The 26,696-nt window shown below is 43.1% G+C and overlaps 2 protein-coding genes and 1 pseudogene across 8 annotated transcripts in view; 2 read left to right on the top strand and 1 right to left on the bottom strand.

Moving 5' to 3' along the window:
* Nucleotides 1-2,632: 2,632 nt before the first annotated feature.
* On the bottom strand, nucleotides 2,633-15,244 carry flcn (folliculin). Of its 2 annotated transcripts, XM_064946361.1 has the most exons (13): nucleotides 15,174-15,226; nucleotides 14,931-14,956; nucleotides 13,027-13,230; nucleotides 12,695-12,841; nucleotides 6,750-6,971; nucleotides 6,416-6,582; nucleotides 6,174-6,265; nucleotides 5,045-5,208; nucleotides 4,717-4,830; nucleotides 4,496-4,619; nucleotides 4,157-4,285; nucleotides 3,782-3,884; nucleotides 2,633-3,462 (listed from the first exon to the last, which is right to left on the bottom strand). In XM_064946361.1, exons 3-13 carry the CDS (start codon nucleotides 13,228-13,230, stop codon nucleotides 3,255-3,257), a joined length of 1,674 nt encoding a protein of 557 aa, XP_064802433.1. In that variant the 5' UTR covers nucleotides 14,931-14,956; nucleotides 15,174-15,226; the 3' UTR covers nucleotides 2,633-3,254. The 2 variants fall into 2 exon arrangements, with proteins under 2 accessions (XP_064802433.1, XP_064802432.1); XM_064946360.1 differs by having other exon boundaries at nucleotides 14,931-15,244.
* Nucleotides 15,245-15,472: 228 nt separating this feature from the next.
* Nucleotides 15,473-24,796, top strand: LOC135520648 (leukocyte receptor cluster member 9-like; annotated as a pseudogene).
* Nucleotides 24,797-25,691: 895 nt separating this feature from the next.
* Nucleotides 25,692-26,696, top strand: part of LOC135520646 (protein tweety homolog 1-like) — a 100,163-nt gene continuing 99,158 nt past the window's right edge. For 4 of the 6 annotated variants that reach the window (XM_064946355.1, XM_064946352.1, XM_064946356.1 and 1 more), the window contains exon 1: nucleotides 25,693-26,574. The gene's annotated coding sequence lies outside the window, so the exon portion shown is untranslated. Of the gene's footprint in view, nucleotides 26,575-26,696 lie in introns of all 6 variants that reach the window. The other 2 variants (XM_064946354.1, XM_064946353.1) reach the window with 1 other exon arrangement.

The following is a 26,696-nucleotide window of genomic DNA, read 5'->3' as shown; positions in this document are numbered from 1 at the left end:
AGTTGATTTGAAGTGGAAAAGTTTAATATCCCACAGTTTGGAGGCTTAGATACTTTCTCACATTTTGATAGCACTTTAGTTTGTGGTGCATTCGTTTATTATTTAAAGTGCTACTTAGATATTTTTGTTATGACAAACTACTATTGAGAAAGTGAGTGGGGATCAGAAGTAGATCAATTAGTACATTGTCATGTTACAGGTAGTGATTGTTGAAGTACTACTTCTTGTATCACTTCCATTTTGAACATGGGCCAAGAGAAACAGTGAATGTTCTAGAGGTCCAAAGGGAAAAGGAAGGCAGAGTTCTGCAGTCCAACATTCTTCAGCCTCCCAGAGGCACCATCAGTCCTAACTCTTTTCACCTTGGTCCTCTGCATAGGGCAGTAGGATGATCCCTGATCTCAGGTCAGTTTAGCATATTCTTCATTTATGGTTCAGGTTAAGATGTGGTAAGGATAAGATGGTCCGAGATCTGTGTCGAAGAGCTTCTACCCAGAGTATATATACAGTGCCCTCTGTAATTATTGAGACAGCGAAACATTTTTTTAAATTATTTTGGTTCTGTACTCCAGCACTTTGGATTTGAAATTATACAATGACTATGAGGTTAAACTGCAGACTGGCAGCTTTAATTTGAAGGTATTTTCCTTCATATTGGGTGCACAGTTTAGAAATTACAGCACTTTTTTTGCACATTGTCCCTTCATTTTAGGGGACCAAAAGCATTGGGACAAATCCACTTATATGTGTATTAAAGTAGTCAAAAGTGTAGTATTTGGCCCCATATTCCGAGCACGCAATGATTACATCAAGCTTGTGACTTGGAGTCACTTTTATTGTAAATAAGAATATAGCATGTTTCTAAATGCTGCCATGATTACAGATAGTCCTGAATTAATTGTAAATAATGATGGACAAAGTTAGACTCAAAAATATCATACCTCCCAAAAATACTAACCTCCCATGTTATTGTAATGGTGAGAGGTTAGCATCTCTTGGGGGTATGATATAAAATGCTAACCTCCCATGTTATTGTAATGGTGAGAGGTTAGCATCTCTTGGGGGTATGATATAAAATGCTAACCTCCCATGTTATTGTAATGGTGAGAGGTTAGCATGTCTTGGGGGTATGATATAAAATGCTAACCTCCCATGTTATTGTAATGGTGAGAGGTTAGCATCTCTTGGGGTATGATATAAAATGCTAACCTCCCATGTTATTGTAATGGTGAGAGGTTAGCATGTCTTGGGGGTATGATATAAAATGCTAACCTCCCATGTTATTGTAATGGTGAGAGGTTAGCATGTCTTGGGGATATGATATAAAATGCTAACCTCCCATGTTATTGTAATGGTGAGAGGTTAGCATGTCTTGGGGATATGATATAAAATGCTAACCTCCCATGTTATTGTAATGGTGAGAGGTTAGCATGTCTTGGGGGTATGATATTTCGGCGTCTGTAACTTTGTTTTATTGTCTACCCTACTATATTATAAGACCTAACGTTCCACCAGCGGGCTACAGTTTACAATATCAAATCAATGGTCATGTGTAACCAACTGTATTCCTTTGTTCTGTGTTGGAAACAACCCTTTAAGTAAGTATGATTCACTGTATGATTCATACCATTTATAAAAAATAAAAAAACAAGCTCTCAAATTTCTCCCACTATTTTTAAGAACTATAATAAGTAGAAATACACACAAAAATGTTATAATACGCAGTAATTTGCACAATCATTATATACAGTACTTGTCAAAAGTTTGGACACCTACTAATTTCAGTGTTTTTCTTTATTTTTACTATTTTCTACATTGTCAAATAACACTGAAGACATCAAAACTATGAAATAACACGTATGGAATCATGAAGTAACCAAAAAAAAGTGTTAAACAAATCAAGGCTGTCATCAAAGCAAAGGGTGGCCACTTTTTATTTTTTTATTTAACGAGGCAAGTCAGTTAAGAACAAATTCTTATTTTCAATGAACAGTTGGTTAACTGCCTGTTCAGGGGTAGAATGGCAGATTTGTACCTTGTCAGCTCGGGGGTTTGAACTTGCAACTTTCCGGTTACTAGTCCAACGCTCTAACCACTAGGCTACCCTGCCGCCCCTTTGAAGAATCTCAAATCTTTATTTCATAATTTGTCATAGTAAAGAACAACCCTTGAATGAGTAGGTGTGTCCAAACGTTTGAGTGGTAGTGTACATACGAGGTAAAAATAATAAAAACAAAGCCTCGTGGATTTTACAAGTCTGCAGAATTCACCAAAAAGTCTTCTGAAAGGGATCAAATAACTGCAAAAACAACAATTTAGTTTTAATAATGAGTTACTAGCTTGTTAGTAAAGAAGCCCCCTGCTGATGTGGTAGTGTACAACACAATGATATGTTGACGGACTGAGAGCTCGTTATGCAAGGGTTTCACCCAACGACCTAGAACTGTTGTTTTACACCACTTGAGGTCTCTTGGCTGACAGCCACTCATTGTAATAAAGCATGTGAGAGGGAACTGGCAAAGGACACAAGTTGTTTTTCCCTCCACTCTTTTTATTCTCCCTTCTTTCTTAGATTTAATGATTCTCCAAAAGATGTTGTCAGTTGGGAGAAAGGATGAATGCCACACCAATATTTCAGTTTCAGCTCAAGCAGTTATTTTATTTGAATATCTCTGTACAATGTGTTAACAAACTATTGAAACTTGTATAATAAGTTAGACATAAAATTGTGGATAGTATTCTTATAATAATTCCCTTTGATTAATAAAAAACCCCAGATACTAATTACTTGTTATGTTTTACATAATGTATCTGAATAAATTATTAATTTAAAACTGACCCATGAAGTGGCATTTTGTTCTTTATTGTGAAGGATGGATTTTAATCAAGTCAGTACCTGGACACAAACATATCCCTCAGTCAGTCTCTGTCACTACTCAATCATTCACACTTGTTTTCTTTCCCTTTCTCTCTGTCTGTCCAAATACAGTAGAAGGTGCATGCAGAGGAGGCTGGTGGGAGGAGCTATAGCAAGGGCTCATTGTAATGGCTGGAAAGGTATAAATGGAAGTGTCAAACACATCAAACATATGGAAATCACGTTTGGTTCCGTTCCATTTATTCCATTCCAGCCATTACAATGAGCCCACCCTCCTATACCTCCTCCCACCAGCCTCCTATACTGAGATACAGTATATTTCACTCCAGCTGTATGGTCTCTCCCGCTACCGCTCATATTCTCCTCCACTGCTCTCTCACTGGCTAAGGGGCCTCTCCCCTCCTCTGACAGCGGTCATCAGATGGCTCTTGTAGGTTTTGCTGAGTCCCGTCATCCAGAACTTGAGCAGCCTGACGTTGTCCTCCTCCCCAGGCCCCGTTGCACCCAGCAGGGCCAACACCTTCTGGGTGTCCTCCCTCCCACGCCCATCTACCTTGGAGAACTTAAACAGCACCTTCACTTTACTAAGGAATTGAAGGGATAGAGGGGGAGGGGGGGGGGTTAAGGGGAGGAGGGGTATGGATAGAAGTGGGAGGGAGAGGAGTTATTGGAATTTCCCAATGATTCTGGATTACATTAAGCATTCCACATCATCCTGTACTGCACAGCCAATGTAACCAGGCTGGGGCTTTGGGGAGTTTCATAGGGGGACTTGTTTGACTCTTTAATGCCCCACTATCGACAGTTGCATACCTACATACCTCTGTTTAGAAAGAGCCAAAGAAATGAAACTTCAAAGTTGAGGGAAATTCCCTGCTCATCAGAGGGGTTGTTGTTACTCACTTCATCCACTCCTCCTTCAGACACAGCAGACAGTGAGAGACCACGTCCACTGACAGGTTCTCATTGGACAACGCCACCTCGATCTTATTCAACAACGTGGGACCTGAGAGAGGAGTGAGGAGAAGAGAGAGAGAGAGGACGGGAGAGAAGGATAGAGAGTGATAGGGGTGACGAGAGACAGTGAGAGAGCAGGAGAGATGCAGGTCAATAGATTGAAACTGGAAAGTTAATGGAGGGAAATTTCACACAAGTAATTGTCTTTGACCTTTGCCATGATTGTTAACAACTAGAGGTGCCTTGAAGAAGACATGTATAATGTATACCTTCATGTTGATGATGTATATAGTATATTGTCCAGATGGTGTATATCCTCACCTTTATCTGTAGGCTGTGAGTTGGTACTGCTGATGCTGAACTGATAGAGTGAGAGGATGTCTTCATCACAAGCAGCAGAGTACAGAGAGCCCCTCTCCACACTGACCACATCCACCAACACTGAGAACTCTGGGAAGGGACACAGCAAGATGGACATATTTTAAGAGTATTTTAGGATTCGAAACCTTTTATTTGTTATTTGTTCTGTTCGCACTTACAACTAATATCATTATCATACAGTATTTTTTTATTAGCATATTACCATCATATGTAATAGTGATTATAAGCAGACCTCCAAATAAAGCAGTAACCACAGTGATGTATTCTGGGTTTGTGTACCTGAGGAGCTGACGTGTGTGGGGATGGGCACGTCAGGGCTGAGGCCCAGGAAGTTACATCGGTATGCTTCCTCATACTGGGCGCTGTACGTCACAGAGCGGACACAGCCCACCGGGAGCAAGGCCTGATGGGATATATACCAAACCATGTGATTAGCAAAGAATGTTAGGAGGAATATTCTTTAAAGGGGGATACAATGAGTAAACTTTTGATTGGATGACCTTCAACATGGTGAATGCTGAATGGATGAGCCCTGGGTCAGCCCCTCTCAATATGACCTGATTTCCCATGAGCACGTGCCATGCCAGCTGGCGGAAATCAGTGGTCCCGAGCACCTGTGTACCAATCAGATAACAGATATCATCACAAGGAAACAGACAAGAAATGCATTCACAAAATAAGAGGATATTGTTTTCCCTTTATAACCAATTGGTTCACAAAGTTGTTTATTTTGAAACCAAGTGGTTAACAGAATTAAGTATGGCGTATGATGTGTTAGAAATGAAAGTGTTCATGATGTGGTATGGAGAAAGGCACACCAATGTTTACCTGTCTTAAATGTCTCAAGGACCTGAACTTTGGACCAGGATACCCCTCTGCTTTCCCCTCGTCAAACAAGAAGTCTCTGTACAGCTCGCTCTCCGATTGGTGGCACAGGGGTCTAGACCCGCCCCCTTCTGCTCCTTCCCAGCAACTCATTTCCTCCTCTTGCTCTGAGAAGACAACAGGACATTGTTAAAAAGACATACAAAACACCCAATATCGGGACTAATTCCTAGATATATACTGTTACTTTATTTAAATTGATTTAGCCAGGATAGTGAACAAAGTAACAATTGCAACTATTTTCCTGATTGGAAGTATTCAAGTGTCATAGTGACTTGCAATATCAGAGCTGAACACGGGGGAGCAATGGAAACATTTTTTGGCCCAAGAATGGTAATCAGAATGGAATTGGTTTGATATGGTTGAGTGAGTCACATCGTAGCTCTCTGTCCTCGTTGTCTAACCGTGTTAATCACACGTTTACTGTAGACACGGACTCCTGTTCCACTCTGACACACTGGGCAAACACATGACTTCTCATGATAATGCTGTCAGGAACGCTTTACCCTGATATCAGATCGCACCCTTTTTATTCACTTCGTTTAACTTGAGCCATATGGGATAATATGTCTCTCTGACTGGTGTTAAACTGGTCTCACGGTGTCTCCCACCTCTAGAGTTATCATGTCTGTCGCTCTACGAGCCCCAGCGCGTACCTGTCTGTCGCTCTACGAGCCCCAGCGCGTACCTGTCTGTCGCTCTACGAGCCCCAGCGCGTACCTGTCTGTCGCTCTACGAGCACCAGCGCGTACCTGTCTGTCGCTCTACGAGCACCAGCGCGTACCTGTCTGTCGCTCTACGAGCACCAGCGCGTACCTGTCTGTCGCTCTACGAGCACCAGCGCGTACCTGTCTGTCGCTCTACGAGCACCAGCGCGTACCTGTCTGTCGCTCTACGAGCACCAGCGCGTACCTGTCTGTCGCTCTACGAGCACCAGCGCGTACCTGTCTGTCGCTCTACGAGCACCAGCGCGTACCTGTCTGTCGCTCTACGAGCACCAGCGCGTACCTGTCTGTCGCTCTACGAGCACCAGCGCGTACCTGTCTGTCGCTCTATGAGCACCAGTGTGTACCTGTCTGTCTCTCTATAAGAACCAGTGTGTCCTCTGTGGGAGCTCCCTCCAGCAGCTTCTCTGTCAGACGACTACCACAGGCCTTCAGTAACCTGCAGTAGAGGAGAAAACACAAGAGAGTGTATCAAACAACTGGGATAGACAGATAGAACCCTGCCCGACCACCCCTGATGTTGACTGTATGTCTGCTATTGTTTAGATTAGTGACCTTAGTGATCGTTAGCGACAGTTAGCCGTCTCACCAGCTGAAGGAGGAGTGTAGGCTGGCCCAGAGGTTGGTGTGCTGGGTGAGGGAGGGCAGGGAGCGGGCCGCGTTACCACTCCTCTGGTGGGGGAAGACAGCAGGAGAGAACACGCTGTTCATCCTCACCGCCCTCTGAGGACACACACACTGCTCACTGTCAAACACCTGTAGAGGATAAGGGGGGAGAAATAAGAGGGAGAGAAGTCAAACATTGCCCCCCTTTTCTGTCTGGTAGTAAGAGTTAGTGTTCATGTTTATTTGTCTTATGTTTAATGTTCACGTTATGAATAGTAAGTGTGTTTTAATGTGTGTGTATATATATCTATCCTTACCTTCAGTGCTGTGCTCTGTAGACTCTGTATAGTGAGTCTGAGGTGGCGCAGCAGGAAGGGCCAGGAGTTGATGAGGTAGATCCTGTCCATGGCTACCATGACGATACTGTACCACCGCTGAAAGCCCCGGGCCAGGCTGTCCTTGATGAAGAACGTGTGAGAGAACACAAAACCATGCTGCTCATCCCCAAAGAAGATAGGACCCTCACGACCTGGACACACCTAGAGAGGCAGGGAGGGAGAGAGGCAGATGGGAGAGGGAGGGTACTGAGGGGAGAACAGACATTAGGAACAGAGCAAATGGAATGGCATCAAACACCTGGAAATCATGTTTGATGTATTTGATACCATTCCACTGATTCCGCTCCCATCATTACCACAAGCCCGTCCTCCCCAATTAAGGTGCCACCAACCTCCTATGATATCTATCTATCAGGGGTCTCCAACAGGTAGATCACGCAGTAGCTCGCAGCCCACCAATGAGTAGCACCCCAAACAATTCTGAAAGTACATGCAATTTTCACGTGTTCCACCGCAAACAAATCTCACAAGTAGACTCAGACACGGCAAGCTCCCAGCTACCATCTAATCAACGCAACATTGACATTATCCCACCGCTGGTTAGTCACTAGGGCCTAAAGTCACGTTACCCTAAAGGTGCAGGTGAACATTCGTCTCATCTGTGATATTTTGGTTAAAATACTGAAATTAAACAATTTACTAGTAATACATTTATTGTTTAACAAACATTAAAAAGCATGTAATCTGTTTGAGTGTTTTTTTAAATTTTTATAATTATTGATTTACAAAAAACACAAGGAAGGGGTAACATTAAAGTATCAGAACATGAAGGACAAACAATAGAGCATCAAGACACTATCAAACATGTATCAGTCTTTCCGCAACAGAGCCATCCTTATGTGTGAGGGTGTGTGTGCATGAGTGATATAAAATATATGTCATAGTTTCCTTTTTCATGATCACAATCTTGTGAAACACGATCCTTCCAAGATCCCCCCCACAGTTCCCCAATAGCCTCAACCATTCGAGACCTCAACCATTCGAGACCCCTCTCACAATCGCCCCCCCTCATTCCCCACCCCCAAGGACCCCCCAATGCACCAACAACCAAGGTAATGAACTAAAGAGAAAAAAGGAAGACAGAAGAAAACAGCAAACATTGCAAAAAAAAAAAAAAAGTAAAACAAAGGACATCAAGGACAACTGAAATCATAACAGCAATGCCTACTTGATATGTTGTGTGCATGTCTGGCACGATTACATGTATGTGTGTGTTCTTGTATATGTTTATTTGAATGAGAGTGTGTGTATATGCGTGTGTACAAACACCTGCACGGCATCAGCCTCAAGCAAACCGGCATTAGTTGTAAAAACACTGCCACTTAGTGTCATTCAAATGTACTTTCATTATGTTTTATTTGGACTTTTTTCCCCCTTTATCTTTTGACCGTCTTTCTCTCTCTCACACAGCAACTCCACTGCCACTTGTCTCCAATTCCACATACCAACCCTCAGCTTCCCTCAGCCCATCCCATCTATCTCTGCTAGTCACCCTCAGCTTCCCTCAGCCCATCCCATCCCAACCTTCAGCTCATCCCATCCATCTCTGCTGGCCATCCACTTCGTGTTTCTATGCAACACATATCTTTCAACTGTGCTATGATATTTAATGTACAATTTCAATCTATCCATGCCTTCTTTTTTTCCGTTACCTGAAGTCCCTGTAGAATTTAGTACAGCCACGGTGTTATGGAGCTGTCTCGGAATAGCTGTCCATCTATAAAGAGTTTGTCCACAATGATAAAGACACGCCAACCATGCTTCCTTTGTTGTCTTTGTACCAGATACAGTCTCTTACGATGTTTGTTTATCTCCTTTGGAAATTGGTCATTGAGACCGAAATTGGTCTCTTTATCTCCCTTCCTCTGCTTTTGATCAGCTCCTTTTGTTGGTAGTATTCAAATGTTGTGATGATCGGTCGGGGACCCTTGGTCTTGTCGCTCCGAGCTCCAAGTCTGTGTCCTCGGTGGAAAGCCACCTTGTTTACAGTCTCTATAGGAAGTTTCAATGCGGATTGCATGAATTCTCTGATCGCGCCCTCTGGATTATTGGATGCGTCCTCAGGAATCGCAGAGAAAAAAATGATTTTCACGCATGCTACGACTTTGTATGTCTCCTTCATCACCCCGTTTTTCCTGAATAGACAATCCATGTTGGAATCGTGTATTTTTGGCTGTGAGTGTCTCGTTTTCTCTTTGGAGCTTGACAATTTCACTCTGGCTGAACTCCAAACTCCCCCTCAGCCCTGCTACCTCCTCACACAACTTTTCCAGTGTTGCATGGATTCCAGCCAGAGCACTAGCCTCTACCTCAATGGTAAATAATCCGTGTGTGTAGATGAATCTGTTTTTCTTTTTTTGTCAGGTTAAAGTTATTTGTGAGGTGGTCGGATCTTTCCATGATGGAGTATGTTGTTCCTCCATAGCGTAAAGCTGTTGGTATTCGTCGATTTCCCTCAGGATCTGCTTGGTATCCAGATTGGCTCTATACTGCAAACAGTTGTTTTACGAAAAGATAACAATGAGTCTTTCCCACGACGATGACAGGTGTCTGTAGTACAGCCAGTTAGCACTCGCGGAATCCCCACAATAACAAAAAAAGGAACACAAACTTGCAGTCCCAGCCGTAAAGGCTAACCACGTTGTGGAATCCTTAGTAACAAAACTTTAGTTCAGATTAAAATCGATTTAATGAAAAAGTTTTAATGTAAACAACAAACCGAGTGTAGACAGTACAGTGTCCTGTCGCACGCTCTCTTTTTGAGTCTAATTTTAGCGGGGGGAAAATATTTTGTCTGGTAAAAATTCTGAGTGGCTGGTAGATTTTTTAATCTACCTGCCACAGTGGCTGGTGGCCCAAAAAGTAAATGCTATGCCCTGTTGGTTTAAAAAGTAAATGCTATGACCTGTTGGCTTAAAAAGTAAATGCTATGCCCTGTTGGCTTAAAAAGTAAATGCTATGCCCTGTTGGCTTAAAAAGTAAATGCTATGCCCTGTTGGCTTAAAAAGTAAATGCTATGCCCTGTTGGCTTAAAAAGTAAATGCTATGCCCTGTTGGTTTAAAAAGTAAATGCTATGCCCTGTTGGCTTAAAAAGTAAATGCTATGCCCTGTCGGCTTAAAAAGTAAATGCTATGCCCTGTTGGCTTAAAAAGTAAATGCTATGCCCTTTTGGCTTAAAAAGTAAATGCTATGCCCTGTTGGCTTAAAAAGTAAATGCTATGCCCTGTTGGCTTAAAAAGTAAATGCTATGCCCTGTTGGCTTAAAAAGTAAATGCTATGCCCTGTTGGCTTAAAAAGTAAATGCTATGCCCTGTTGGCTTAAGTAAATGCTATGACCTGTTGGCTTAAGTAAATGCTATGCCATGTTGTCTTAAAAAGCCACACCCAATAGCTGCCAATTAATTTCCAGCAATATTGCACCTGTCTGTCTGTGTGGTGCATATATTTGTTCATCACTCCGTGTAGCCAGTTGATGTGATAACCATCTCATGGGTTGATAGATACTTCCCCCAAAACCTTCTCAATTAAATGTTAACTGCAAAGTAGGCTTACCTGGCAGAAGTATATCATGAGTAAGTATATAATTTGTATCTATTATTTGGTTATTTCCAAACTTTGCCATGAAATGAGCAGCAGCAGCGCAGAACCATCGCTAGACCGGCACATTCCTCACTCCCTAGGCGCAAGGTGGAACTACACTCCAAAATAATTAGTTTTTTGTTTTCTTCCAGACCCCCCCAAAAAAGTGTCTTCTGCTGTGATTTAAGCATTGATATGGACTCAGCACATCCAATTTCTTTGTTTCTCTATGAACAATTGTAATTTTCAGAGTGAAAATTCAAACTGAGAACATAATTTCTGACTTCAACTGTATATTCCCAAATTAACATACACCTTAGCCAAATACATTTAAACTTAGTTTTTCACAATTCCTGGCATTTAATCGTAGTAAAAATTTTGTGTTTTAGGTCAGTTAGGATCACCACTTTATTTTAAGAATGTGAAATGTATAGTAGAGAGAATGATTTATTTCAGACTTGATTTCTTTCATCACATTCCCAGTGGGTCAGAAGTTTACATACACTTAATTAATATTTGGTAGCATTGCCTTTAAATAGATTAACTTGGGTCAAACATTTCGGGTAGCCTTCCAAGAGTCCCACAATAAGTTTGGTGAATTTTGTCCCATTCCTCCTGACAGAGCTTTTTCAGTTCTGCCGCAAATTTTCTATGGGATTGAGGTCAGGGCTTTGTGATGGCCACTCCAATACCTTGACTTTGCTGTCCTTAAGCCATTTTGCTACAACTTTGGAAGTATGCTTGGGGTCATTGTCCATTTGGAAGACCATTCTGCGACCAAGCTTTCAACTTCCTGACTAAAGTCTTGAGATGTTGCTTCAATATTTCCACATCATTTTCCTACCTCATGATGCCATCAATTATGTGAATTGCACCAGTCCCTCCTGCAGCAAAGCACCCCCACAACATGATGCTGCCACCCCTGTGCTTCACAGTTAGGATGGTGTTCTTTGACTTTCAAGCCTCCCCCTTTTTCCTCCAAACATAACAATGGATATTATGGCCAAACAGTTTTGGAGCAGTGGCTTCTTCCTTGCTGGGAGGCCTTTCAGGTTATGTCGATATAGGACTCGTTTTACTGTGGACATTGATACTTTTGTACCTGTTTCCTCCAGCATCTTCACAAGGTCCTTTGCTGTTGTTCTGGGATTGATTTGCACTTTTTGCCCCAAAGTATGTTAATCTCTAGGGACAGAACGCATCTCCTTCTTGAGAGGTATGACTACTGCATGGTTCCATGGTGTTTATACTTGCGCACTATTGTTTGTACAGATGAACATGGTACCGTCAGGTGTTTGGAAATTGCTCCCAAGGATGAATCAGACTAGTGGAGGTCTACAAAAAAATTCTGAGGTCTTAGCTGATTTCTTTTGATTTTCCCATGATGTCAAGCAAAGAGGCACTGAGTTTGAAGGTAGGCCTTGAAATACATCCACAGGTACACCTCCAATTGATTGAAATGATGTCAATTAACCTATCAGAAGCTTCTAAAACCATGACATCATTTTCTGAAATTTTCCAAGCTGTTTAAAAAGGCACAGTCAACTTAGTGTATGTAAACTTCTGACCCACTGGAATTGTGATATAGTGAATTATAAGTGAAATAATCTGTCTGTAAACAATTGTTGGAAAAATTACTTGTGTCATGTACAAAGTAGATGTCCTAACTGACTTGCCAAAACTATAGTTTTTAAACAAGAAATTTGTGGAGCCGTTGAAAAACGAGTTTTAATGACTCCAACATAAGTGTATGTAAACTTCCGACTTCAACTGCATATAAAATATTTTATAGGGCCCCCATTAGTTGTTTAACCATTATTTTTTACCAGGTATACTGACAGAAAACATAGTGTACAATAGAAAGTAGTGCACTAAGGACCCGGGGAAGAGTTGCAAGGAGAATGTGCCTATTTGAAAGCTTGAAAAAAAACATGTATTTTTTTTTTTTAAAGTAGCTCTCACGCTAGAAAAGGTTGGAGACCCCTGATATATATTGTCACATACACTGGATTGCTGCAGTGAAATGTCTTGTTTTATAGGGTCAACCATAGTACAGCATCCCTGGAGAAAATTAGGGTTAAATGCCTTGCTCAAGGGCACATTGACAGATTTTTTACCTTGTCGGCCTGGGTATTGGAACCAGCGACCTTTTCGTTACAGCCCTAATGCTCTAACCGCTAGGTTACCTGCTGCCCTTAACTAAAGGCTTGTGTATTGACAAACAGTCTTAATGCAAGACAAATGACAACACGCACGCTCACACATACACGAACACACAGGTTACCTCACAGCTGAGGCTCCGTACGCAGGCCTGGCGGACCACACTGAAGAGCTGGGGTTGTCTGGGGTGTTGGTGGCTGAGGAACCGGATGCCTGTCTCACTGTCCACACTGACGAAGCCAGGGTGAGACGCTGGGAGAGACCGGCAGCCCTGACAAAGATATGGAGAGAGACAGGGAGTGAATGAGAGAGAGAGAGAGTGTGAGTGAGTGAGTGAGTGAGTGGGGAAGAGGGAGAGAAAACGAGATGGCCAGAAAGAATAGTTATTAGACAAAACAAATGAGTCAATGTCCTTTCTATTCTGTCCGTTCAGCCCTTCACTCATCTCCCACTCACCTCGCACATGTCTCCTCTCTGTGTAGCTGAGCTGTTTGCCCTCATGGTGAGTCCCTCTCCCTCTCTGTCCGACTCTCTATCCCCGGGTATGGGTGCACCAGCCTGGGAGGGTGTGGGGGACGGGGGGTGCAGAGCCTCGGTGCAGAACAGGGTCCGGGGGCCATGGAGCTCACAGAAATGACAGAGAGCTACCAGGGCATTCATCTGAAGGGGGAGAGTACAGGGCCGGCCCACCCGTTAGGCAGGATCAGGCTGTAGCCTTCAGTTGCAGATTGACGAGGGCGGCATTTTCCAAGCTAAACTGACCAAGAAGTACCAACAACACGCTAACCTTCAGATTTCAGTGTATTAGTGGGGTTTGAAAAAAACACCCTGTGACCCTTGCCGCTATTACTGAATTTCCTGGAATGGCACAAGGTTGGTATTTAAAAAAACTTTTTTTTTGCAGATGCTCCCGAGTGGCACAGTGATCTATGGCACTGCATATCAGTGCTCGAGGCGTCACTACGGACCTTGGTTCGATTCCAGGCTGTATTACAACTGGCCGTGATTGGGAGTCCCATAGGGCGGTGCACAATTGGCCCAGCGTCATCCAGGTTTAGCCGTCATTGTAAATAAGAATTTGTTCTTAACGGACTTGCCTCGTTAAATAATAAAATAAGTCTAGAGCAACTTGCAGTAGTGAGTGCATATATTTTCATATTTGTTCATACTGGTCCCCCGTGGGAATCAAAATCACAACACTGGCGTTGCAAGTACAATGCTCTACCAACTGAGCCAAAGTTGTGACAATCTGGATACCGCCCAAGCCTACTTACTGTCTAGGAGTTTCACCCACTGAGCTAAATTGTCATGATAATCAGTGGCTTCATGTTTGTATCCATACATTTTTGACGAGATGATCATAGCGAAAAATAAAATACTTCTGCATTTCCCGCTGTGTAAACACATTGATTCTCATTTCATATGGGCTCAGGAAAACTTCTGATAAAGTTGGGTAGTTGATATTCAGAGCTTAAAGAAACAAAATTATAAGTCACAGGAATCAGATTTATAAAGCCAATGCAATTGCCTGTTTTACAAAAGGTAGGCCTACTGCATTCTTAAAATGTAATGGGGGCCTAAACTGAGGAGCTCAGTAAGCACGGGCCAATGTCTTTTGAATGTCTTCTTTGGGTGCTGTTCAGACCGGCATCTTTAAAAAAATTTGATTGATTGATTTCAACATCCATGGACCAAAACAAATCTGAACCAAACAGACATCTATATTTGGTCCAGTCCAGGCTTGATTTCAACCTCCAGACATATGGTCCAGACCAGCCTATATTTGGCCCGAACATGAACGTCTACAATTGGTTTAGATTAGATCCGGTCCGGACCCAAACATTTTACCAGACCAAATCTGTACCAATCATAGACATATGTTTCACAAGTTTGGTCAGTAAAAAAAGTACAGTACAGTACAATACAGCAGAGCACAGTATAGGAAAGTATAGTTCAGTGCAGTACAATAGCACAGTACAGTATGTACTCCACCGAAGACGTCTTTTCACGTTTCATTCCTAGAAGCTAAAATAAACCTAACTTCAACGACAGGAAAATAAACATGTTAGATGGCTTTTTAACGTAATGTTGTTTACTGGGACCATTCTAGTTTGGCGGGGTATAGGAGGTCGACAATTTGCTTTGCCTGGCCTATAGCTGCAGAACGGCCAGCGCCTGGCCCGGGAGAGAACGGTCAACACCTGACCCGGGAAGAGATGACTGGTGATCAGAGGTGTGTTATTGTCAATGCTTTGTCTTTGGATTCAGTGTAAACATTGATGATGCATCTCAAATTGAATTGCTGGGGAAAGTTTCCTACAACCTTTTTAAATGGAAACCTATAAGTCAAGCACACTTACCTTGATTTAAGCAGCGTGAACAATCACTGCAACAAATTACAGGTATTCAAATTGCATCAAAACATCACAAAAGGACATTACTGACAAGCTAACCCCTAGCACAGCACGAACAAATGTCTCGAAGATAGATCATGATTATTTTTCTTAAAAGCATGGGAAATAAGTCGCCAATGCACACGCAGGTTCTAATTTCTAATTAATTCACAAAAGTAGTATTGTTGCTGTATTAGCCGTTGTTTATACTTTTTCACTGCTCTGGTACGCTCGCTCTCTAGGTTAGTGGTAGTCGTCATGTGATGAGGGGAGTCACGCGCTTTGGATCCAGAAGGACCGCACAGATGACTCACAGTTTTGGTATACTCTCTTCGGGAGGAAATTATAACAAACTATCGTCAATTTATAAATGGCCTAGTATAGAAAATATTATAGTATCAATTATTTTGAGGATTTGAATGATTATTTAAACAAAGAGAAGAAAGCCTGTTCTCATCACTGCGGTACATAGACCTACATTTCCCACAAGTCCCCTCAGTACAAACATACCAAAGGTCAAAGTGCACATTTACGGTAGTTTCAGACAGAATTGGTCGTATATCTGTTTATAAGTCAGAGGGTGTACATTCAGGTAACTAACAACAATAATGTCTCATAATGCATATTTTATACAGTACTACACTATCGTTTTATTAATGTTTAACATTTTGGTGGCATTGTATAACTTGTTATCTTGACTCTTGGGTGTGTTGTAGCTACATCCTCGTTAGGGAAGGCTACCTCTAGCTCAGGTATCTACTATAGCTACTTTAGCACAACTTACTTCTAAATATATAGCTACTATATTTACAAAATCAATTATTGCTTAATTGATTTATTTATTAACTGGTTGTCCTTGTATTGCTATGTTAACAGTGAGAAACAAAGTTAACACTTTTGTATAATAATCGTTTACACCCACAGGTTGATTAACTATGGCGTCAGAGGAGACAGGTGTGCCTTTGGACTCAGCTGAGAACCTGGAGGACAGGAGAGCACAGGAGCATAGAGCTACAGAGGGGCCAAAGACAGAGGTCCCAGCCAGTCATAGCCAAGATAGACCTCATGTGACGGCAGGTAATGTTTTGTCATTCAGTTGGATTCTGTGTGAACTGCTGGTACTTGTAGACATGGGATGTAGGCCTAACTAGGGCATATACGCTTCTTTAGAGGCAGAGCAGAAATTACAGTGAAAGAGAATGTTCATATTTTGATAATTACACAACACTGAAGTTTATCTAGGTATGATCAAATTATGAAGGACCGTTTTTTAATATCGAGGTACCGAGGAAGTTGGGTGTTCACCAGTGGAGGCTGGTGGGAGGAACTATATGAGGACGGGCTCATTGTAATGGCTTCAATGGAATACATGGAACGGAGTCAAACGTGGCTTTCATATGAGCGATGTGCTTGATATCATTCCAGCCTTTTCAATGTGACCATCCTCCTATAGCTCCTCCCACCAGCCTCCACCGGTGTTCACCCCATCCTCATCTTCTCTAAAGGAAGTCTGGGTTTGCCTGAGTAACGATATGTTCCACAGAAATTCCACACTGTTTGTATCTTAAGCTACACTCGCAATAACATCTGCATGTGACCAATAACATTTGATTTGATTTGTGTTGTTAGGTTCTAATTCTCAGAGTAAATAACTCATCGGACACCATGAAAGCTTAACCAAGTTTATTTCTTCCCAGAGGATCAATACAGCTGCATTAGACAAAACATGTTTCTACCAACACAAGTATATATTCTCCAATTTAGGCACTCCTCCTTCTCTCTAATCGTTACATCTTTTATGGTTTGACAGGAAGATGAAGTGATAAGGGAGAAACAATAGTTTGTTACCCTAAGGGGATCTGACCTGACCTCAGCCCTCTTGATGCCTAATCCAAAGATCTCCACCCGTATCCGCTATAGCAATCCTGTGCCTTCCTCCTGTCCACCCAACACATTCCAAAGCCATCTGGCTCCTACAGATAACCATTAACTTCTGATGTAAAAACCAGTCTCCATCACTCCTCAGATACTATACTTCTGAGTATAACAGTGTTCCAAGTTTAACCCAGAATCTAACAGTGTATTCATCAGACAGTATGATCTCTCTGAGATCTGCTTGTATTATTACCTGTTATTACTTTTCTATTATCGCTCTATTTTCTTTCTCTCTGCATTGTTGGGAAGGTCCCATAAGTAAACATTTCACTGTTAGTCTACACCTGTTGTTTACCAAGCACGGGACTAATAACATTTGATTTGATATTTGGGAGAAAGCAGTGTTTTTCCCACTTGTTACTCCCCCACTCTCTCTGAAAGCTCCTGGTAGAAGTTGTTCTGAAGCACAGATCGAGTATCAGCTCACTGTCTCTAACTTCTAAGGAAAACACAGAACTAACCTAGGTCAGTGTCTAGGGCTGAGTTCTTCCTACTCCTACTTTTGGGAAAGGGAGAAACCAGCCAAACTGTCTGTGTACCCCCTCTAGTGTCATTAGGTTGCAAGCCAAGTCAGTCCAGTCCAAATGTTGTCAGTGCCAAGAACGGATGGAATTACACGTGCAATGTTTTATGCACTATCATACTTCTTATGGGAAACCCCTCCTGTAAGGACGAAATATGTGCCTTTACACACAAGTAATACTGCAGATGTGTGTCATATACGGTGTAACATTCATGTTGGGAAATCAGTGACAGCTAATACGTTGGGAGATTTATGAATGGAAAGGCAATAATGCACTTGTTTGACGAGTGCAGGTTCACTCCTCCCTTGTTGATGAATTAACAACCCTGTTGTCTAGGTATTAATTGAAAGGAAAAACCAAGAACCAGCAGACACTAGGTCCTCCATGGAATGAGTTTGACACCCCTGACATAATGAGTCCTGGTTGTCTAATCAGAAGTTGCACAACAACAGGCTCATTAAATCCTCAACTATGACATCATTCAAGGTGTGGTGGTATGTGATTTCGATTAGATATCACCCCCATCAGTTTTCAGAAATATAAATTGTATTAAGAGTTTTCATTGGTAGTTACATAGTTTTATTGGACCTATGATTTGAAGGGATTCCCCTCACATAGAGAAGAGCAGGAAGCCACTGTTGGCGGTTATCTGAATTATCATACAGCCCCCCTGCCTGAGGGGAGACTCATGTAGACCACACCCACCTGCAGCTCTAGAGTCACTGCATTTACCACAAATCTACCATTTCCACCAGGACTGTGTGCATAATTAAACATGATTCTCTTGCCATTCCTGTACATGTTATTCTTGTACATGTCATTCTTGTACATGTAAACACCAATGTCTCCTGGGCTAGGGGCATCACTGGCAGTGAATCTGATTTAGTCAACTTTTATCACTTACAGTAGGGAGAACAAGTATTTGATACACTGCAGATTTTGCAGGTTTTCCTACTTACAACGCATGTAGAGGTCTGTAAACAAAAATCCAGAAAATCACATTGTATGATTTTTAAGTAATTAATTTGCATTTTATTGCATGACATAAGTATTTGATCACCTACCAACCAGTAAGAATTCCAGCTCTCATAGACCTGTTAGCTTTTCTTTAACCTCTTGAAGCTAGGGGGCACTATTTTTATGTTTGAAAAAATAACGTTCCCAAAGTAAACGGCCTATTTCTCAGGACCAGATGCTAGAATATGCATATAGTTGATTAGGATAGAAAACACTCTAAAGTTTCCAAAACTGTCAACATTTTGTCTGTGAGTTAAACTAAACTGATATTGCAGGCTAAAACCTGAGGAAAATCCAATCAGGAAGTGCCCCTGTTTTTGAAACCTCTCTGTTCTTAAGCATCCCTATTGCCCATTTAAAGGGATATCAACCAGATTTCTTTTTCTACGGCTTCACTAAGGTGTCAACAGCTTTTAGACATAGTTTCAGGCTTTTATTTTGAAGAATGAGCGTGAACGACCACATTGCGTAAGTGGATAGGTGGGGGGCTCTGAGTGAGTTGTGCGCAAAAGAGAAAGGGGGCCATTGTTACTCCCGGTCCTAGTGAAAAGCCAACTTTCCTGGATCCTGGATGGGTGGTTCAAAGAGTTGAAGAAGCCCTCCTGTTCTCCACTCATTACCTGTATTAACTGCACCTGTTTGAACTCGTTACCTGTATAAAAGACACCTGTCTACACACTCAATCAAACAGACTCCAACCTCTCCACAGTGGTCAAGACTAGTGAGCAGTGTAAGGACATCAGGGATAAAATTGTAGACCTGCAAAAGGCTGGGATGGGCTACAGGACAATAGGCAAGCAGCTTGGTGAGAAGGCAAAAACTGTTGGCGCAATTATTAGAAAATGGAAGAAGTTCAAGATGATGGTCAATCACCCTCTGTCTGGGGCTCCATGCAAGATCTCACCTCGTGGGGCATCAATGATCATGAGGAAGGTGAGGGATCAGCCCAGAACTACACGGCAGGACCTGGTCAATGACCTGAAGAAAGCTGAGACCACAGTCTCAAAGAAAACCATTAGTAACACACTACTCTGTCATGGATTAAAATCCTGCACCGCACGCAAGGTCCCCCTGCTCAAGCCAGCGCATGTCCAGGCCCATCTGAAGTTTGCCAATGACCATCTGAATGATCCAGAGGAGGAATGGGAGAAGGTTATGTGGTCTGATGAGACAAAAATAGAGCTTTTTGATCTAAACTCCACTCCACTCCCCAAGAACACCATCCCAACCAGGAAGCATGTAGGTAGAAACATCATTCTTTGGGGATGCTTTTCTGCGAAGGGGACAGGACGACTGCACCGTATTGAGGGGATGATGGATGGGGCCATGTATTGTGAGATCTTGGCCAACAACCTCCCCTCAGTAAGAGCTTTGAAGATGGGTCGTGGCTGGGTCTTCCAGCATGACAACGACCCAAAACACACAGCTAGGGCAACTGAGTGGCTCCATAGGAAGCATCTCAAGGTCTCGGAGTGGCCTTGCCAGTCTCCAGACCTAAACCCAATAGAACATCTTTGGAGGGAGCTGAAAGTCCATATTGCCCAGCGACAGCCCCGAAACCTGAAGGATCTGGAGAAGGTCTGTATGGAGGAGTGGGCCAAAATCCCTGCTGCAAACCTGGTCAAGAACTACAGGAAACGTATGATCTCTGTAATTGCAAACAAAGGTTTCTGTACCAAATATTAAGTTCTGCTTTTCTGATGTATCAAATACTTAATTCATGCAATAAAATGCAAATTAATTATTTAAAAATCATACAATGAGATTTTTGGATTTTTGTTTTAGATTCAGTCTCTCACAGTATGATAAAAATTACAGACCTCCACATGCTTTGTAAGTAGGAAAACCTGCAAAATCGGCAGTGTATCAAATACTTGTTCTCCCCACTGTATGTGAATTCACATTATATGATATAGTATACACAGTAATCCTACACCTGTGAAGAAAATGTCAATGTCGCGCATGACTACATTTGTGTGTTTTCTAACCTACATTCTCCTTCTTCAGCTCCTCCACCTCTCTCACTGGCACTCAGTCTGGCCTCCTTTTTTTACCTGCATTGGCTCCACCTTGTTCTTGTAGAACTGCAGTTCAGTCTTAGTGATACTCAGCTCCACTCTCTGTTCCACCACCATGTTCCTCAGCTCCACTCTCTGTTCCACCACCATCTCTCTTTCCTCCTTCAGTTCAGTAAAGACTTGGTCAGGTTGGCTGGTCTGGCAAGTTGCATGTCTGGGGCTCATTTCGGGGTCATCATGACCTTGTTGAGTGAAGTCATTCTCACTGACTGCTCCAATCTCTCCATGAGCTCATTAACTAATCTAGTCTACTGGGCTCAGTCCCCTACTTTACAGTATATACACACTGGTCTTGGTGGACCAATACATGGGAATTTAAAATGTATTCTCAATGTAAAACTAGGTAAATCCAAGGACACTGATAACACAGAGAACCATGGGAAGGACAGACTACCATACAGATATTATAAAAGGCCATACAGATATTATAAAATGCCATACAGATATGTTGTTTTGTACTGACTTTGGGTGAGACGGGCTGCTAAATAACTGCCCCCCCCTCTCCTCTCTCTCTGATGTTCCAGGCCAGGAGGAGGGAGCAGGTGTCTGTCAGTTCTTCCTGTTGGGAAAGTGTCGTTTTGGAAACAGGTGTCGTCGATCTCACAGGTCTGTAGCTAACACGATCACCACCGACCTGTAAAAAAATTGTTATATACCAGAAACTATGACAGGGCAATGGCTAAGTAACATTGCATTTCGACTTTTGATGGTGCCATGTTGGAGACTTATATTTCCCTCACTAACGTTAAACATCAGCTATCTGAGCAGCTAACCGATCGCTGCAGCTGTACATAGTCCATCTGTAAATAGCCTACCCAATCTACCTACCTCATCCACATACTGTTTTTATTTACTTTTCTGCTCTTTTGCACACCAGTAGCTCTACTTGCACATCATCTGCTCATTTATCACTACAGTGTTAATCTGCTAAATTGTAATTACTTCGCTACTATGGCCTATTTATTGCCTACCTCCTCACGCCATTTGCACCGCATATAGACTCTTTTTTTCTATTGTGTTATTGACTGTACACTTGTTTACTCCATGTGTAACTCTGTGTTGTTGTTTGCTTTGCTTTATCTTGGCCAGGTCACAGTTGTAAATGAGAACTTGTTCTCAACTAGCTTACCTGGTTAAATAAAGGTGAAATAAAAATAAAATAAAACTGATGTCTAAACATGTCTTTAACATTCATGCAATTTATTAACAAAAATTAATTAAATTGTCTGATGCATAATGTTTGTGCAGCCCTCGAACAACTGAAAATGCCCAGGGGTTAGGGGCTAATATTTACTCAATGTTCAGTCTATTTCAGACTTCTAACCACTTGAACAACTAAATAAGATTGAAAGACAGAAATCTTCAAAGCATATAGCTGCCAGCCCTAAACAGATGGCCCTCAGAATCTCAGAGTCCTCCCTCTCATCACTAATCCTTCTGCCTGGCGACAGTGGAATCTTCAGAAGAAGACATTGTTTTTCCTCCTGTGAGAAGCAGCATCTGTGGTATTGGCTCTGTCTGCCCTCACAGCAAACAGAGCCTCTGAACCAAGTGGTAATCAAGTCATGTAGCACAGTAGAAATATAATAGATAGGTAGTTATTCCATAGGATAAGGAAGTGAAGAGGTAGAATATCAGAGTTAAATGAATGTATCTGTTTAGACATCTAGATAAACTTCTTAAAATACATCTATCTGAAGGTCACTGTCCTATCAGTATGAGGAAGACCTAACAGGTTAGCTCTTACATTGACCAGAGTGATGAATACAATCCCTATTTCTCCTTCCCTATTTCTCAGCACTCCAACATTAGACGACCCAGAGGCTGTTATAGACCAGGAAAACAGGAAAGAGGGAGAAAAGGAGGGAAAACTCAAGAAGAAAGCAATAGGGAATAAAACAAAACAGCCAAAAGACACAGAGGGAAAAGGTACAATTTCCCTCCATTAAATCTAACTGAACATATGAGAACCCACTAAAATACATGTTTACTGCAAACTAAGTATAACTAACTGAGTTTCTCCCCTCAGGATCAACCAAGAAGCCCTGTATGTGTACAGCTGATGACGTCATCTCTCGGATCCTGTGGGACCCGTCGGTGGAGCCGGCGGACTTTGTGGTGGGGTACGTGGACCGCTTCCGTGGGGTGCTGGAGCGGCCCTTCTCTGAGTTCAACTGGGACACCAACCCCTGCGATTGTGACTACTCCTCTGAGCTAGCCCTGCCCAGACACAGGATTCAGTACTTCACCCATAGAGGGCGTAGAGTCTGGGATCGCAACAACAGGACTGACAGGGTGTTTGGATCCACTGGACAGTGTCTGGCAGCCCCCTTTGGGCAGGAGGAGGAGCAAGAGCAGGGTAAGAGAGGGCGAGGAGGAAGCAAGGGCGAGGGAGGGTGGAAGGTAGGGAGAGAGGGCGAGAGAGGGAGGAAGGTAGGGAGAGAGGGCGAGGAAGGGAGGAAGGTAGGGCGAGGGAGGGAGGAAGGTAGGGTGAGGGAGGGAGGAAGGTAGGGAGAGAGGGCGAGGGAGGGAGGTAGGGAGAGAGGGCGAGGGAGGGAGGTAGGGGGAGGAAGGTAGGAAGGGAGGTAGGAATTTCCACAACTCTAGAACCTGGATTAACATTGTTCTACTTCACTTTGTTAGTCTATAACATGTTTTTGTCATAATGTTTGGTTAACCTTCAAAATCTGTTTGTTGGCAAGGACAGGGACACAAGAACAACAAGACCAAAAAAACAACCACCGTGAATCAAGGGAAGAACAAGATGGCATCATCACTACAGAGGGTGAAGAGTTCCTGATAAAACAGGATGTTGAAAATTAACACTTGGAGGAAAGAAATCAGAGCAAGACAAGTATTCAGGTACCTGAGTTGACCAGACCAGGCACAGGAAGTACTCCACTGAACCAACATGAAGCAAGAAGAGAATCAGAACCCTTGGAAGAGGAAGTTGGGAAGGATTCTGTTTTAGTCGTCATAGCAGACCAGATGTCTCTATCCCAGAGTGAAAGCGAGAGCAGGGGGGAGGAAGGTGAGAAGGAGGAAGAATGGAAAGATTACTGGGATGGAGAGAAAGGCCCAGACCTAGCCCAGTGTCCGTCTGTGCCTGTGGAGCAGAGAACAGAGAAGGGTGGAGGCCGGCCTTCCAAACGTAAGCCCACCCACTTCATCACCTTCCGGGCCAACACTCCAGCCATCCTCTCCTCCTTCCAGCACCTTCAGGAGGAGCTCACCTCCCTCCTCCCCTCATCCGCCCCTCATTGGTTGCCCTCCTCCTCCCTCCACGTCACCCTCTGTCACCTGGTCCTCCCCGGCCCAGCTGAGGTCATTGCCGCTGGGGAGATGCTCCAACGCTTCGCCTACCTGGACCGCAACCCCCCCTGTGGCCGTCTCCTTCCCCCTGAAACTGAAGCACTTTGGTGGGAAGGTTCTTTACCTGAGCCCCCAGCCTCAGCCCCACCTCCAGCAGCTAAATGCTGGCTTACAGGAGCCCTTCAGAGAGCAGGGCTGGCTGCACTGGGACTCCTTCAACCCACGCTACCATCTCACCCTGGCCAAGGTGAAGGACCGGGAGGGGGCGAGGGTGTTTGAGGGGGTGGGGGAGCTGAAGGTGGGTAAGGGGGTGAATTTTGGGCGACTGCCTATAAATAGGCTACACCGGTGTAGCATGGGGATGACTGGGGATGGGTTTTATGAGACACTGTGTGTGGTCAATCTCCGGTGAGATGTAGGTGTGTGTTTGTTTAGGTATGGAGGTGCTATTTTACAAAGCACAGAACCCACATTTCCACACCTCACAGTCTCCATAGTTGTACATTTAAAGGTGCAATATGCAGAAATCGCTCCGCCATTTCCTGGTTGCTGAAATTCAAATAGTTTGCCTAATTTCAGTTTGTGAACAAACAAGCAATCATTCCTGGTTTTGTGTAGAGAATAATTGTACCATCTAAACCGCTGTAAAATATATTTTCAATAACCAAAATATTGTATTTTCAGCTTTTTGAAGCTGGTGTACAAAACCGGAAGTAAAAGTAAAAATTTGTTGTCTTTTACTTCCATCAGGGTAACTGCATCTCAACCAATCTTTTCTTACTGTGCGTCTACATAGATTATTTTATAATTGTAATAAGATTAATTTAATATGAATATTTTAATATAACCCAACAGAAACCCACTGATTTCTGCTACGTTGATCATGTAAAATGTCTGCTTTTACAAAGAATTATGACCTTTGGATTTGAATTGCCAAGTACATTAAATATTGAACTTGTGTAATTTTTGTGAATGTCTGAGTGGTGATATTTCTGTGTAACAGCAGAGGGATGGAGGGAGGATAGAGAGAGAGGGATAGAGAGCTGGATGGAGAGAGGGATGGACAAGGGAGGGATGGAGAGGAGCGGGAGGGATGAAAAAGGAGAGAGGGATGGAGAGGAGAAATAGATGGAGAGAGGGGGATGGAGAGTGAAGAGGGACGTATGATAAAGGAGAGAGGGATGAAGGGAGGATAAGATGAGGAGATAGAGGAGAGTGGATTGCTGCTACAGTATAGTGCTGGGTCTAAATGAGAGCCATGGAGGCACGGTTAACTCTGAGTAACTCTTGCATACGTAATACAATTTTCTCCCTCTCCCCCTTTTCCTCCTAGATACATGCACACTGTGTTCTCTCTCTCCCTCTCACTCTCTCTCTCTCATTCCCGTACGCTCCCTTGCTCGCATTCTCTCTGACTCCCTTCCCCCACTCCCTTTCGGTGACATAGAAAAACGAACGCCACCCCACCCTCTCGCTCTCTCGTTCTCCCCCGTCCTCCAATGGCACAAACACCCTGGTCTCTCATTCCACCTGCTCTCACTTTGTTTTTATTGTTTTTGTAATCCCCCTCTTTCAGTCAAATCACCCACAGTCATGGAAGATCATCTCTCATTCTCTCCATCTCTGCTTTTTCTCTTTGTTGTTGAATCATGGTGTTGACACTATTTTGCAGTCTCCACTCGAAACTGGTTTTGCAACTCCCCTCTCACTCTATTCATCACTCACCCTCCCTCCCTCCACCCCTCCCTCTTTCTCTCATGCTCACTCACTGTCCAGTTGACAACCCATCTTTTTTCCTATTCACAATATCTTTGTTGCTCCCTCCATCCTGCCCTCCCTCCCTCCCTCCCCTTCTCTCTTGCTCTCAGTATCCATCTGAGAGCAAGAGTGGTGTGCTTATTTGCTTCTGCCTAAATATATGTGCATCTCTACCTCTTCCTCTCTGCACAACACAGCCAAACACTGCCCTGCCTAACCACACAGGATATTTCTTCAACAAATATTTTGTGGATTTTTTTTGTGCAGAAATCTGAAATGTGACTGAAACTCGAATAATTGGACCTTTTCTCGTTTTGTATTTTTGCATTTAGACAATCGTAGATTTTTTTTGTCATGATTTGTTGATTTCTGGTCAGATTTTTGCCTCCTAATCTGAGAGTGTAGAGATTGGTATGTTGTGTGTGTGACTGAGTGTTGGAGGTTTCAGTAAGAGCTGTGTCTGTATCGCCCAGTAGCATCATCATTTGTGTGAGCTGAGAGTGGATGGAGTCCTAATCCCCGTTAACAGATTCATTATCGCTGGGCACAATCGTGTCGCTGCCTTGTTGTGAAGTCGCCTGGCTGAGCGATCTGCTGCCTGAATGGGGTTCTGACATGACGATAAGGATCCCTCTGGGGTGTCTTCTCAATCCTAATCCCTCTCTCTCCTCCCTCTCTCTCCTCTCTCTCTTGCGCTGAGGGCTCCTCTCTTATCCATCAACACAAGCACCTCTCCACTGTTACCAGACAACCATCCAATCACAGGCTGTTTAATATTTCAAAAACAGACCCTGTTATTTATTTACATTTGCCATATTTTTGGGGTTCATGTCCCTAAACCTATATATTTCAGGATGAGTTATTTTTCCAAGAGGATCCAGCGCTGATGGTTGGCAACGGTATACCTCAGTGAGTGTGTAGATATTTGACAGAACACCAGAGAAGAGCAAGAGATAGCAGAACACTCTCCCAACGCTACAGTCAAAGGTAAGAAACGGATCACTCTTCAATCACTCATTCACCATGGGTGAATTGTCTGTGTATTCTACAAGATGAATGGGCAGTCAAGTGAAATAGATTCATCATGCACTGTTAGACCATTGCAGTTT

The sequence above is a fragment of the Oncorhynchus masou genome, chromosome 29 (genome assembly GCF_036934945.1).
Source record: "Oncorhynchus masou masou isolate Uvic2021 chromosome 29, UVic_Omas_1.1, whole genome shotgun sequence".
NCBI classification, from domain to species: Eukaryota; Metazoa; Chordata; class Actinopteri; order Salmoniformes; family Salmonidae; genus Oncorhynchus; species Oncorhynchus masou.
The sequence above is the reverse complement of the archived record's forward strand: the minus strand, read 5'-3'. Positions and strand labels throughout refer to the sequence as shown.